We start from the raw sequence: 13,790 nt of genomic DNA on the forward strand, positions 1-13,790 counted from the left end.
TGGAATATCCTCTCCTACTGTTTGTTACTCGAAATTGTTATTTGTTTGGTTAATTGCTCTAGTTAGATTATTGCTTGGTAGTTTAGGTAATAAAACAATTACATCTCTATTTTGTAAAAAACCTCTTGGATAGACAAATTAATTGAGTTTGAATTAGTCAACGGTTAATTATAAGTCTTCGTGGGAACGATACTCTACTCATTACTCTATTACTTGACGATCACGTGCACTTGCGTGAGTGTTTTTGGTCGCAACAGCGAGTAAGAAGGAGAAGATGGGCGAATTTTGTAGAAAGCAAGATGGTGAAGCAGAGCAAAATTATGGTATTATGATAAAGCAGAGCAAAATTAAGCGGTGACAGTGGATTGCGAAATTACCTAAGTAGTCTTTCCTAAACAACACAAATCAATTAGTGTAAGGACACAACAGGAATTTTACCTAATATAGGGCACTACAAATACGAAATTGCCCTCCGTCGGCAAACAGAGATGTCGACGGAGAGCAGCTTGTGCGCTTTTCTATATAAGTAGAATACATATCTGTTGCCAGCAAAAATGTATTTACATACACATATAAGAACTTTAGTATTGAAAATACGAACTTTGCATTAATAAGTAGTGACAGATTTTATACAACAGAATGGCTGACATTTTTTCAGTGCCATGATTGGTATATTATTTCATGATAAGAAGATTCTATATATCATTTCTATGGAGCAATATATATCCTTATATATATTTGGATTTTGGATATATCAGCTGCTTGAATCTGATGCTGCTTTCGACATCAAACATAATGGGAACCTTCTCTTGCCATCTAGATTTAAAATGGTAAAAAAAATAAAATTAGGAGCCATAAATATGGTATATGTATATAGAGAGAGATCCAAGATTTTAAGACAGTAAAGGCAAATTATTACTAAATTCATTAATTGGTTGAGTCTTGGAGCAACGGTAAAGTTGTCTTGGTGTGACCTATAAATCACGAGTTCGAGCTGTAAAAACAGCCATTAATGCTAGTATTAGGGTAGACTGTCTATATCACACCCTTTGGGGTGCGGCCTTTTAAATTTTCGATAAAGGTGGTCAGTTGACCACCCTTTATCCAAAAATTGCAGTGTATATATAGATAAAATATTATATTTTAGAGATATATAACGCATATTGAACGCCCTTTGTCGTGATTTTTTTTTCACTTCTTTCAAATTTGAATATTCTTGGGTAAATTTCTAGCATCGCCACTAGATACGACTCTTTTCCGAACCGTGCGTGAACGCGGGATGCCTTATGCACATGACTGTCCTTTTTTTCTTTATTCGGTCGTGAAAATAAATGAAAATAAAGGAAATACTATCTTCGGTCTATGTTATTTTTCTTTATGACAAATTGAATTTGTCTTAAATATTTGTCGTTTTAGAAAATAAGAAGCATTTATCACCTTTTTTCCGAATCCACCTTCTAGTAGTGGAATATTAATTAAGTAAGATCTTTTAAAGAGAGACAAAATAGTAGTTTCGATAAATATTATTCTTATAATTAAAACTATTAAATATCTTTCTTAATTAAGGTGTGCGCAAAATTATTTAAAGACTAGAGAGATATACCTGAAAATAAGCCTCAAGCTTAGTCTTTAGAGTATTATACTCTTGCTTCACTCCTTGGAATGTGTTTTTGCACCTGCAATTTGGTCCATTAATAATAATACTAGAATTTATATGAAGGGGCCTAATTGGTAAAGTTGCTGTCATGTGACCAGGAGGTCACGGGTTGGAGCGGTGAAAATAGCCTTTTGCAAAAATGCAAGGTAAGACTGCATACAATAAACCCTTGCGATCCGGCTCTTTCCCATTCCACGCGCATAGCGGGAGCTTAGTGCACTGGACTGTCCTTTTTTACTAGAATATATAACTAACTTCAACTTGAATGAAAATTGCTCATTTTGAAATATTCATTGTCTTGGTCTATGTTGTTCGGACTTTTCAAAATATTGTCGTGTACTATGCGTCGAACCCTCTAAAATAGTGCATTTTTGGAGGATCCGACACAAATACGATAACAATATTGGAAAGTCCCAACAACATAAATCTTAATGAAGAAACTAGAAGTAGAAGGAGGAGGAGGCAAAGACATTTTTACCCTTCTATATTTTTGGCATTACAGTATTCCTGGAACTGACAACATTGTCTTTTTACTCTTCTAGCACCAATGCTGCAAACAAAATTTCTAATGTTATATATTATACTTCATTTTGGAAAAGAAATACACAACAACAACCCAGTATAATCTCACTTAGTGAGATTTGGGGAGGGTAGTGTATACGCAGATCTTACCCTTATCCTAAGGTAGAGAGGCTGTTTCCAAATAAACTAACTAGGAAAAAGAAATACACATATACTAATTAAAGGTATTGTTAGTTTTATAGTTCAAGATATTTAAGCTTAGGTAAATGTACAAATGGGATTTTAACTTGATTACTTTTATATAATAATAGTACAACTTTTTTTCACATTATCAAGTCACATTAAAAAAGGCATAATTAGTGGAACTAGTAACATTCAAAATAAGGAAGTAGCTTTTTCAACAAATTAAATTGCACTGATCGATTATGTAAATATTCATTCTTCAATAAATAAAAGATAAATGCTTAAAAACTATGCCAAAAATAAAACTAGGACAATATTTTAATAACGATTTTGAGAAAGGGAAAATTGTTGGGTAACGCTAACATCCTGCCTATGGCAAGCTCACGAGGGGGCTTAAGTGGCCTGAGTCAGAGTCATGGTCGAACATGGCGCTTGCTTGGTGGGCTTAATTAAGAAATAAAGTTGCGCTCTTGTTATCATATATAGCTTTTGGCACGATGATAACCACTTAATCTTAAAAAGTGGTATCAAAGCCAAGATCATGAGTTCGACTTCGAAGAGCAACATGCAGCATGAGGCAGGTGTTAGGAAAGGGATTGTTGGGTAATGCCAACATCCTGCCTATGGCAAGGCTCTCGAGGGGCTTGAATGCCCCGGTCGAAGTCATGGTTGAACAATGGCGGTACTTGGTAGGTTTACTTAAGAATTAAAGTTGTGCCCTTGCCATCAACTATAATTTTTGGCACGATGGTAAGCGCTTGATCCTAAAAAGAATTTCTCAATGAAAAAGTATGGAAATATGCATGAAAACGAAGCATACATAATCCTAGAAAAAATCATGATACGAACTCCCAGATGATTAGATTCTCCACTATAATTATATATTTTGTCTAGGAATCAAGGAAAAGAATTACACTTTTCTTTTGGTTGCTAACGATAAGGATATTCTAAATGATTCTAAGTGGAAAAGTAACTATTCTGCGAGAAAAGAAGAAGAATATAGTCAGTTAGTTTCCTTTTTGGTAAATTACTATTTTTATTATAAAATAATTAAAATATTGGGGGAATATGAAGCTTCTAAATTTGAAGAAATATGGGATTTGAGAATCATGCAAATGATAAGAAAGTCTAAATGGAATATGAGAAAGATAAATTAGTTCTTCAACGCTACCCAATAATTGATTGATCATTATTCACAGGCTTTTATAGCTTGACTATATTCAAAGAAAGGCCCGATTGTGGACACAAATAGATTCATTAAACTTTTCTATCTTTTTGTTAATAATAATAATAATAATAATAATAATAATAATAATAATAATAATAATAATAATAATAATTGAAATTGAACTCATATCACGTAAATGCAAAAATAATTATTGTTTCAATTTACATTACGTAACTTGCATCGACACAAAGCTTAATAAAAATTATGATCTTAAAAATGTCATAACATTATTAGAAGTGTAATATCATTTATTTCGAATTTAGTAAAAATATCAATAGTTTTGAAACCGACTGAAAATGAAATTGTGTCAGTTTGTTGCGAGCTTGAACACATACCTTGAGCTGCTACCCTTGAATTGGTACATCATATTATCCAGTCTAGTAAAATCATAAGGTCCATTTTCCCTGTTTGGAACAAATGAAATAATTAAATAAATATTTGGCCAATGACTAATTATAGTATTATACATATACATTTGTACATATTTTCCAACATAAAATATTGTAAATCATGTAGAAAACTCGTTTTCTAGGATGCTGACATCTAATGTCGTTCGGACTCTTCAGAAATTCTATCGGGTGCATGCCGGATCCTTAAAAAATAATGTATTATTGAAGGATTCGCACGGGTACGACAGTATTTTTGAAAGTCCACGCAACATAGGCTGACATGCCTATACATATATGCCAATTCTATACATATGGAAGCCTATTGTGATTTTCAGTACCAGATTTAGCATTTCTCTACGTATTTTGATATATAAAACATTGACCTAATAGGTTAGATGTTTTAATTTCGACCAATAAGAAGTTGCCACGTAGAATTTAGATAATAATTATTTTTAAATCAATATTGATCTAACAGTCAAAAGGCATAAGTGAATCAAAAAGATGGATGGAGGGGTATTTTTAGTCCAATAGGTGGATGAAAGGTATTTTTAAATCTTTTCCAATAGTTTAAGGGCATTTTAAACCCTTTTCTGTATATAAAAAGAATGCTGCATTTCAAAGTAGAATTTCATTATTTTATGATAATCATATATATATATAAACTTCTTACAGTGCAAGTTCAATATTGCGAATCAATCTGGCTGAATCTGTGTAAAATAGATTGACAACTTCTTCAACAAAGTTAGGGTTTGCATCATCTTGCAATTCTTCAAGATGAATAAATTGGTCATCAATGTATCCCTGCACAAGTAGTAAGAGTTAACCAAAGTTATACACCCTTAATTATAATAAACAAAAATAATTTTAAATTTTATTCACTAACAGTGTAAAATATTTTTAATTATACGTTCAGTATAATTAGTTGGTTGGCTACAAAAAGCTTACACGCCCTCTTTTGACTTCCAAATTTACCTAATTTTATAGTAAATAATTTTTGATTCGTATATGATAAAACTTAAACTCAACGAACATCTTTTGTACACCCACAATAGATAATTATTTAATACCATATCCTTGGGATTTCCTCGGTAAAATCATTGCATATTCCTTCAATTTTATAGATATGTTCTGTTAGAATAGACGTTAAAGAGGGTATTTATGCTCCTCATGTTCTTTATATGGACATCCAAGGCCGGGGTTTATTCCTTTGACTCGTACTGACGAGAGTTTGACTCCACGAGAAATTTATCAAAAAGCTACTAAATTAGTTAATTTCTTGCGTGTACCCATTGAGGTATTGTTGAGAATCAACGTACGTTCATTCAATTAAAGAAAACATATACATGAAAGAACCATAAAATTCATGTTAAATTACGTAAAACAACAAGACATTATTTATAATATGTCTAATAAGATAATTCAAAAAAAATTGAGTAATTTACTTAATATAACGGCTAAAATATATTGTTAATGTATATAAGTTAAATCATTCGGATAAATTTCAGCAAACAAATAATGTAATAATATGACCTGATCAAAGAGGCTTCTCCTCAAGTAAGCAGCTTGGCGTTGCTTTTGGTTCTCCATTTTTTGGTTTACGTGAAAAGGATTGGAAACTGAATGTAAAGACTATATATCCCTTTGTAGAATACAAAGGAGCTATACCATATTCATTCTAAAGGCTACCGTTGTATGTATATATAGGGAAAGAAAGTAAGAAAATCCAAAGAGGAAAAAGATTATTGATATAAAGTGGTCCAAATTTTAATAATTTTTCTGGTATTTTAGTGACAAAAATACTCAAAAGAATTAAACAAATTAGCATATATGGGGAAAAAAGGAAAGAAATTTAACGCTATAAGCAATAAGACGAATCAAGTCACTGGCCCTTGCGTTAGGATAGATTGTGTATCACATCCCCGAGGAGCGATATTTTCTCAAATCCTATGTTCAGAGGGTTTATCTTCTAAGTTCAGAGGAAATAGTTGTTTAAGTGAAAAAGATATTCATGGCATATATTTTATTGATTTTGAAAGAACTTATAATACAAATAATCTTTATGTATCACAAATAATATTATTTGAACGAGTATCATTATAACTTTTGTGCACTTGTGTTCCAATATTGTATTGTAGTTTAATAAATTGTTTCTACTTTAACATTAAAAGACCATTGCTTTATTGTAAGTTTTATGTTATATATTTTTGGTTTACAAGTTATGTAAAATTAGTATGGGGATACACGTGCAACGCACGTATTTAGAAACTAGTTTAGATCCTATTGTTCAATCCGTAAAAGATGTAGCGCACCCGGTTTTTCACCAACCCAATAAATATATGACATATGTTTTCGTATACAATCTTATCACTAAAATTATAGTTAATGAATATACATTTTCACCTTAATTTTTTTACTTAATCATGGTGAATTAGTATGATTTGACGTACATATCGATTACAGATTAGTTTATATACTAGTTCATTTATAATTTAAACTACAGAATTCAAAAGTTAAATAGTAATATTGCACTATCCAACCTCTTAAACACATTGTTATAAAAAATAGGAATTAGAAATGGACAAAGTCTATAGTTAATTAACAGCAAAATTCATCGCTAATCCTATTTAGTGATAGATTAGCGATAAATTATTAAAAAGTTATGTTAGCTTTGAGCAATTTAATAACAGATTAGCGACGGAATTCATAGCAAATTTCAGTTTTTTTGTAGTATTCACGGTTGTATGGGGTAAAATTGGTCTATAACAGATGGTCGAATGGTAACATGACACATGGAACCGAAGATAGGCAAAAGGCAAGTTAGGTAACAACTAATACTGGATACAACGAATGTAATCAATACCGGAGAAATCCCGAAGGGAGCGTAACAGATGGAAGAAGATCAAGGGTTTGGCATCCGATAGCATTCAACGAGGGAATATTCAGTAACATTAAATGAGCGACCGTTGCAGAGAATATTTACATTCATGACCTGCCGTTACATGTTAATCAATGACTCTTTTTTTTATCATTTAAGAGGAGCTTGATCCTAGGATCATGTTTCCCTAAGTAAATATATAAATAGCAGGCTCTGCAACCATTATATAGGGATGAGACTTTATGCATACAAAAGCTTTATTTCGTTACTTTTGCTCTCAATTTAACAACTTTATTTGCACTTTATCGTTACTTTCACTATTGCTTTTGGAGATACTGTGTTCGGAGCCAGACTTGTCATCTTTTTCAATTTTGATTGCTAATCTTAATATTAATCTTATCTCTTTATTATTTTTTTGGATCAAATTAATTCTCTTGTTTATTAATTATGTAACAAATTCAACTGTACTATTTTACGAGTAAATAGTTTGACGCCCGTCATGGGGCATAAACATCTACGTAATTGCTTTGATTCATTCGTTTATTACTAACTTGTTTTGATTCTTTCTTTAGTAAGAACAAAATATGGCAGCTAATGATGTCAACATCACGCACTATATTGAGGAACGCGAAGATTTGCCTCAAACATAATGACGTAATCAACGGTACCCGTAACGAAGGTGACGAAACAACCCCGGAGTGTGAAGGGCAGTACCCTCGACATGTGGTGGAGCCAACTCCCAATGATGCGGAGTAGGAACATGTCATGGAAACGGTAAAAATCTTAAGAGAACAATAGAAGGCAATCATGAGTCACTTCTCAAGGCAGGATCGGTAATGATGGAGTTAAAACAAGCATTGTCATACGCCTCCAGTAATGCAAACGGAAGGGGCATGATTCCTCCCATCGTTCTTACAAATCAAACGGCTCAGAGAGTCGATAATAACAGCCTAAGGGGTGAAGTCGATTTTGACGGTTCCGAAGGGACCGGTAGCGGATCTAGGAACAACAATGGGAATGATCCCTTAAATACTGAGCTCATGAAGTTTATAAGGGAAATGAACGAATGAGTGGATCAAAATGCGAAGGAGTTTCACACTCAAATGGATTAGATTCCGGTCGCACCACTAGTTCTGAAAGGCCCAGATTCAAAAAAATACATACAATTGTCGTTTAAGCAGAGCGCAACACCATAGTTAATTTCGAAGAGGCTCAAGATGTCGGGCATACGAAAATACGATGGGACTTTGGATCTGCAAGAGCACATCACAACCTACACCAAGGCTATGAAAGGGAACGATTTGGCTCAACATGAGATCGAGTCGATCTTGCTGAAGAAGTTTGGTGAAACCCTCACAAAAGGGGCACTGGCACAGTGTTCTCTTTTACCCGAGCATTCAATTGACTCTTTTGAGATGCTTGAAGACTCGTTCATTAAGGCCCATGCCAGAGCAAGGAAGGTTCAAGCCAGAAATGCGGACAAATTCAGAATTACGCAGGGCGAGTTCGAACTACTGCGAGAATTTGTGATCCGGTTCTAGAAAGAGAGGATGCTACTATTGATGTACTAGATGAGTGGGCGATGGAGGCATTCATAAAAGGTCTAGACTTGCGGAGCTCCGACGGCTGCCGAAAGCTGAAGGAAAGTCTGCTCGAGTTTCAAGCAACCACATGGGCAGATGTCTATAATCGCTACGAGTCAAAAATAAGGATAGAAGACAATCAGCTCGGGTTTCCAGTAACAACCAAGGGATAGGATTGAGACAAAAACCAAGGACAGTTTAAAAGTGACTTTGATGCGGATCGTTGGTGCTCTAGAGGTTGTTTTATGCCATATGAAAGAGCCAAAGGTCGTAGCGAAAAAGGGTTTCGATCATCAGATAAGTTTGCTCCCGATAGAAGAATTGATCATGGCCGGAGCAGCAGGTCATTACAGGAGAAGGATATGCCAGGGGCCCAAGACTCCGGATACCCCAAGTTATCAGATTACAACCTTAACATCATCTTAGTAGAGTTGGTATTGGCAATGACGCTTTTCAAAGAAGAACGATTCCCGAAGCCAATTTAATCAAATTCCTGCCAGAGGGATCCCAGTTTATAGTGTGAATATCATGGGACTCACGGCCATAGAATTGGGGACTGTCGATGTCTTCGTGAAGAGGTGGAGACATTGCCGAAAAATGGCCATCTTAGGGAATATTTAAGTGATCGATCCAAGAACAACTACGACTGAAGCCGGGACAATGTAGAGCCTTCGAAGGTGGCAGAAGGCTCGCTTCAGTTGGCTATCAACATGATTTTTGGAGAGAGTGAAGTCAATGGTGTAACCTTTTTAGCAGCCAAGAAAACAAATATTGGTGACTCACAACAAGAGACTCCGGGAAGTAGCAGAAGATGATATCACCTTCACAGAGGAAGACGCTGACGGACTTCTTCTACCATACAATGATGCTTTGGTAATCTCTCTCAATGTTTTAGATTTCAAAATTAAATGTGTTTTGGTCGACCCATAAAGCTCAGCCAACATCCAATAGAGAGTGCTAGAGCAAGCAAAGCTTACCAGAAGAATCATTCCGACGACAAAACTCTTAGCTAGATTCAACTTGACAAGTATGAAAACCTAAGGAGAGATTTTGCTGCCCACAAACACTGAGGGATTGATCAAAAAACACTGTATTCGAAGTGGTAGATGGGTATATGGGTTACAATGTAATCCTCGGAAGGCCGTGAATACACGAGATGAAGGTCATACCCTCAATGTATCATTGATTGTTGAAATTCTCAACCCCGGGAGGAATCAAGCAGATAAGAGGAGACCAACCAACGACAAGAGAGATGAACGTAGTAATAATGTTCAGCAGCAAGGGGAAGGATCCCAACAAATAGCAACTATAGAAACCAATGCCTTCTCCCTTCTCGTATGATGATGATAAAGGCAAGAACTAGTCAGAATCCCACCAGATGCCGAGTTACTTTCAGGTACCAGAGGATACGGATGCGACCAAGTCGACTGCGGAAGAACTCGAGTAAGTGGCCTTATTTGAAGAATTTTTGGAAAGTAAGTTTCACTTGGGAACAAAACTTAATCCCAAACTCTGTTTGGAATTTATAAATTTTCTTAAAGCTAATGCAAATTGCTATGTGTGGTTTCACTCGGATATGACAGGTATCCCATTAGAGGTGGCCGTTCACAAACAGAGTCTGGACCTAAACTTCCTACCGATACAGCAGAAGAAACGTCTGATAGCCGAGGTTAGGAACAGGTTTGTCAAAGAATAGGTAACCCAACTACTCAATATCGGGTTCCATCCAGGAGGTAAAATATCCAGAATGGTTACCCAATGTAGTTATAGTTCCAAAAAAGAATAACAAGTTTAGAATGTACATAGATTATAAGGATTTAAATAAGGCGTGACCTAAATACTTGTTCCCATTTTCAAACATTGATCAAATGATTGATGCCACGACCGGGCACAAGATAATGAGTTTCTTTGATGCTTAATCTGGGTACAATCAAATCAAGATGAACCCGGAGGATCAGGAAAAAACTTCTTTCATAACGAACTTTGGCACATATTGCTACAATGAGATTCCATTTGGGCTTAAGAACGCCAGAGCCACTTATTAGAGGTTCATTAACAAAATGATTGAAAATCAGATAGGCAAAATAATGGAGGTATACATTGATGACATGCTAGTCAAGTCTTTGAATGAAGGAGATCATTTGAAACATCTCCAAGAGACTTTCGACATCTTGAGGAAATATAATATGAAACTCAACCCAGAAAAATGTGCGTTCGAGGAGGCTCTGGTAATTTCTTTGGGTTCTTGGTCTCGCAAAGAGGGATCGAGGTAAATCCCGATAAAATCAGAGCTATCAAAGACTTTCCTGACCAACTAACGAGTGTGAAGGAAGTACAAAGGCTAACCGGGAGGTTGGCGGCTCTAAGCAAGTTCATTTTAAGATCCTCACAAAAGTTCCACCACTTCTTTTCACTTTTGAAAAAGACGAATAGTTTCACACGGACTCCGGAATGCCAACAGGCACTTAAAGACCTAAAATGATACCTATCCAGTCCCCCATTACTATCAAAATCAGGGGAGGGGGAACATTCATTGATATATCTAGCGATCTAGGAAGTAGCGGTAAATGACATTTTGGTCTGAGAGGAAGAAGATACGCAACTTCCCATTTATTGTGTTAGTAAGATATTGTCGGGAGCAAAAAATGTTACCCACACCTCGAAAAACTAGCCTTAGCTCTCGTATTTGCCTCTCAAAAGCTTAGGTTTTATTTTCAGTGCCACTTGATAACCATTATGATGACTTTTCTACAAAGGAATGTCCTTTACGAGCCTGAATTATCAAGTCATTTGGCTAAATGGGCGGTCGAAATTAGTGAATTTGACATTGAGTACAAACCTAGGACCGTGATCAACTCTCAATTTTTGGACAACTTTGTGGCCGATTTCAGTCCTATGTTAATGCCCTTGATTGCTAAGGAAACGGTACTGATGTCCGAAACGTCATCGGGAGTTTGGACCTTGTTTACGGATGGAGCTTTCAATATGAAAGTAAAAATAGCATGGTATAGCCAGTTTTCGGACTGGTCATTCAAAAATAGCCAGCGTTTACGAAGTCAATGAAAAATAGCCACTATTTTGCTGCAATAGAGACCGGTCCAGCATAATATACTGGAGTTCGGTGCACCTGTGTATGAACTCCAGCATATTATGCTGGACCGGTATACTTTGCTGACTCCAGTATAATATACTGGAGACTGGAGCACCGGTGCTCCAAACTCCAGTATATTATACTGGACAATTATACTTGCTGGAACTCCAGTATATTATGCTGGAGTTCTAGTGTACTTATGATGGAACTCCATCATATTATGCTGGAGTTCCATCATACTTATCCTGGAACTCCAGTATAATATGTTGGAGTTTAAGCATGCTTTTGCTGGAACTCCAGTATAATATACTGGCGTATTTTTTGGGGTTTTGAACAGTGTTTTCGCTCAGATTTATCTTTACATGAAAAATGACTAAATTTTGATTACTTTTGAAACTGGGCTATTTTTGAACGACCAATTGTAAATCTGGCTATTTTTGAATTTCTCCCAATATGAAAGGGTCCATTCTCGGGGTAGTCCTAGTCACGCCCTCAGGGAAAACCCTAAGACAAGCCATTAAAACGGTTTCACTAACTAACAATGAAGTCGAGTATGAGGCTTTGGTTGCAAAACTTAAACTAGCCCGGGGACTAGGCTCCGAGGTCATTGAGATAAAGTGCAATTCCCAGTTGGTAATGAATTATAAGGGATTTTTACTCAAAGAAAGAGCGCAACAACAACAACAACTACTACTACTACTACAACAATAACAAGCCCAATAATTTTCCACAAGTGGGGTCCGGAGAGGGTAAGATATACGCAGCCTTACCCCTACCCTAGAACAAAGGAAGAGGGAATGCACCAATATTTGAACAATGTTCAGGCATTTCTTGCACGATTTAGGTAATGGTCAATCATACACATTCCAAAGGAAGAAAATACAGAAGCAGATGCATTGGCTAATTTGGGGTCATCCACGGAGATGAAAGGATCAGATTCTGGTACTGTCATTCAACTCCTACATTCGGTACTGAATGTGGATGTTTACTGCAAAGTCAATTCGACTAGCTTAGTCTAGGATTGGAGGAATGAGTTCGTCGAGTTCCTTCGGCATGGTAAATTACCCGAAGACCCGAAGGCATCCTGGGCACTACAAAAAAAGCAGCTCTTTACTGCCTCATAGATGGGCAGTTATACAAAAGATCATACCAAGGACCATTGGCCCGGTGTTTGGAGGCCTCAGAGACGGACTACGTGATAAGGGAAGTCCACGAAGGGGTTTGCGAAAAATATTATGGTGCAGATTCATTAGTTCTAAAGTTGATCAACGCTGGTTACTATTGGCCTCGGATGGAACATGACACAAAGCATTCAGAAGTGTGATAAATGTCAATGCCATGCATAATTGGTGCACCAACCAGCAGAACCCCTACATTTGTTATTGTCCCCATGGTCATTCATGAAATATTTGATGGACATAGTTGGTCCTCTACCACCGGGTCCAAGGAATATAACATTTCTTTTAGTTTTAACTAACTACTTCATTAAATAGGTTGAAGCATGTCCTTACCAAAAGATCAGTGAACGCGAAGTGATGGACTTCATATGGGACCACATAATATTTTAATTCGGGATACTGAAGGAAATTGCTTATGATAACGGGTCGCTATTCATAGGCTCAAAAGTCACCAAATTTTTGGAAGGATTGAAAATTAAGAGAATTACATCTTCATCATACCATCATAGTTCTAATGGACAGGCGGAATCAACCAACAAGGTAATCATTTAAAACCTGAAGAAGAAATTAGAAGATGCAAAAGGCAAATGGACCGATGAGCTATCGAGAGTACTATCGGCATACCAGAAAATGGTGAAGTCGAGCACAGGAGAAACACCTTTATCTCTCGTATATGGCGCAAAAGCTCTGATACCAGTAGAAGTGAGGGAGCCGACTTTATGATTTTTCCGAACAAACGAATAAGCAAATAATGAAGCGTTGCTAGTGAGGCTGTACTTGCTTGAGGAAGATAGAGACTTGGCATATGTGAGGATGGTAGCTCAGAAACAAAGGATGGAAAGATATTATAATCGCAGGGCCAATCTCCATTCAAGGTAGTAGACATGGTTTTGAGAAATCAGAGCACTCAGGAAGTCAATACCGTGAAGATGGGACTAACATGAGAAGGTACTTACTGTGTTTCAGCTATCACCGGTAATTAGTCGTATGATTTGGAAAATCAAGATGGAGTCAAGTTGGCCAACAGTTGGAATGTGACTCACCTCAAAAGGTATTATTGCTGACGGATACCACCAATATTGAA

The 13,790-nt window shown here is 36.3% G+C and overlaps 1 protein-coding gene across 1 annotated transcript; it reads right to left on the bottom strand.

Annotated features, from left to right (window-relative positions):
• Nucleotides 1-555: 555 nt before the first annotated feature.
• On the bottom strand, nucleotides 556-5,640 carry LOC107786104 (histidine-containing phosphotransfer protein 4-like). The gene is made up of 6 exons (XM_016607541.2): nucleotides 5,510-5,640; nucleotides 4,650-4,780; nucleotides 3,926-3,994; nucleotides 2,136-2,207; nucleotides 1,604-1,676; nucleotides 556-816 (listed from the first exon to the last, which is right to left on the bottom strand). The coding sequence occupies exons 1-6, from the start codon at nucleotides 5,564-5,566 to the stop codon at nucleotides 787-789; spliced, it is 432 nt and encodes a 143-aa protein (XP_016463027.1). The 5' UTR covers nucleotides 5,567-5,640; the 3' UTR covers nucleotides 556-786.
• Between the last annotated feature and the right edge of the window lie 8,150 nt (nucleotides 5,641-13,790).

The sequence above is a fragment of the Nicotiana tabacum genome, chromosome 22 (genome assembly GCF_000715075.1).
Source record: "Nicotiana tabacum cultivar K326 chromosome 22, ASM71507v2, whole genome shotgun sequence".
In the NCBI taxonomy this organism is placed as follows: domain Eukaryota; kingdom Viridiplantae; phylum Streptophyta; class Magnoliopsida; order Solanales; family Solanaceae; genus Nicotiana; species Nicotiana tabacum.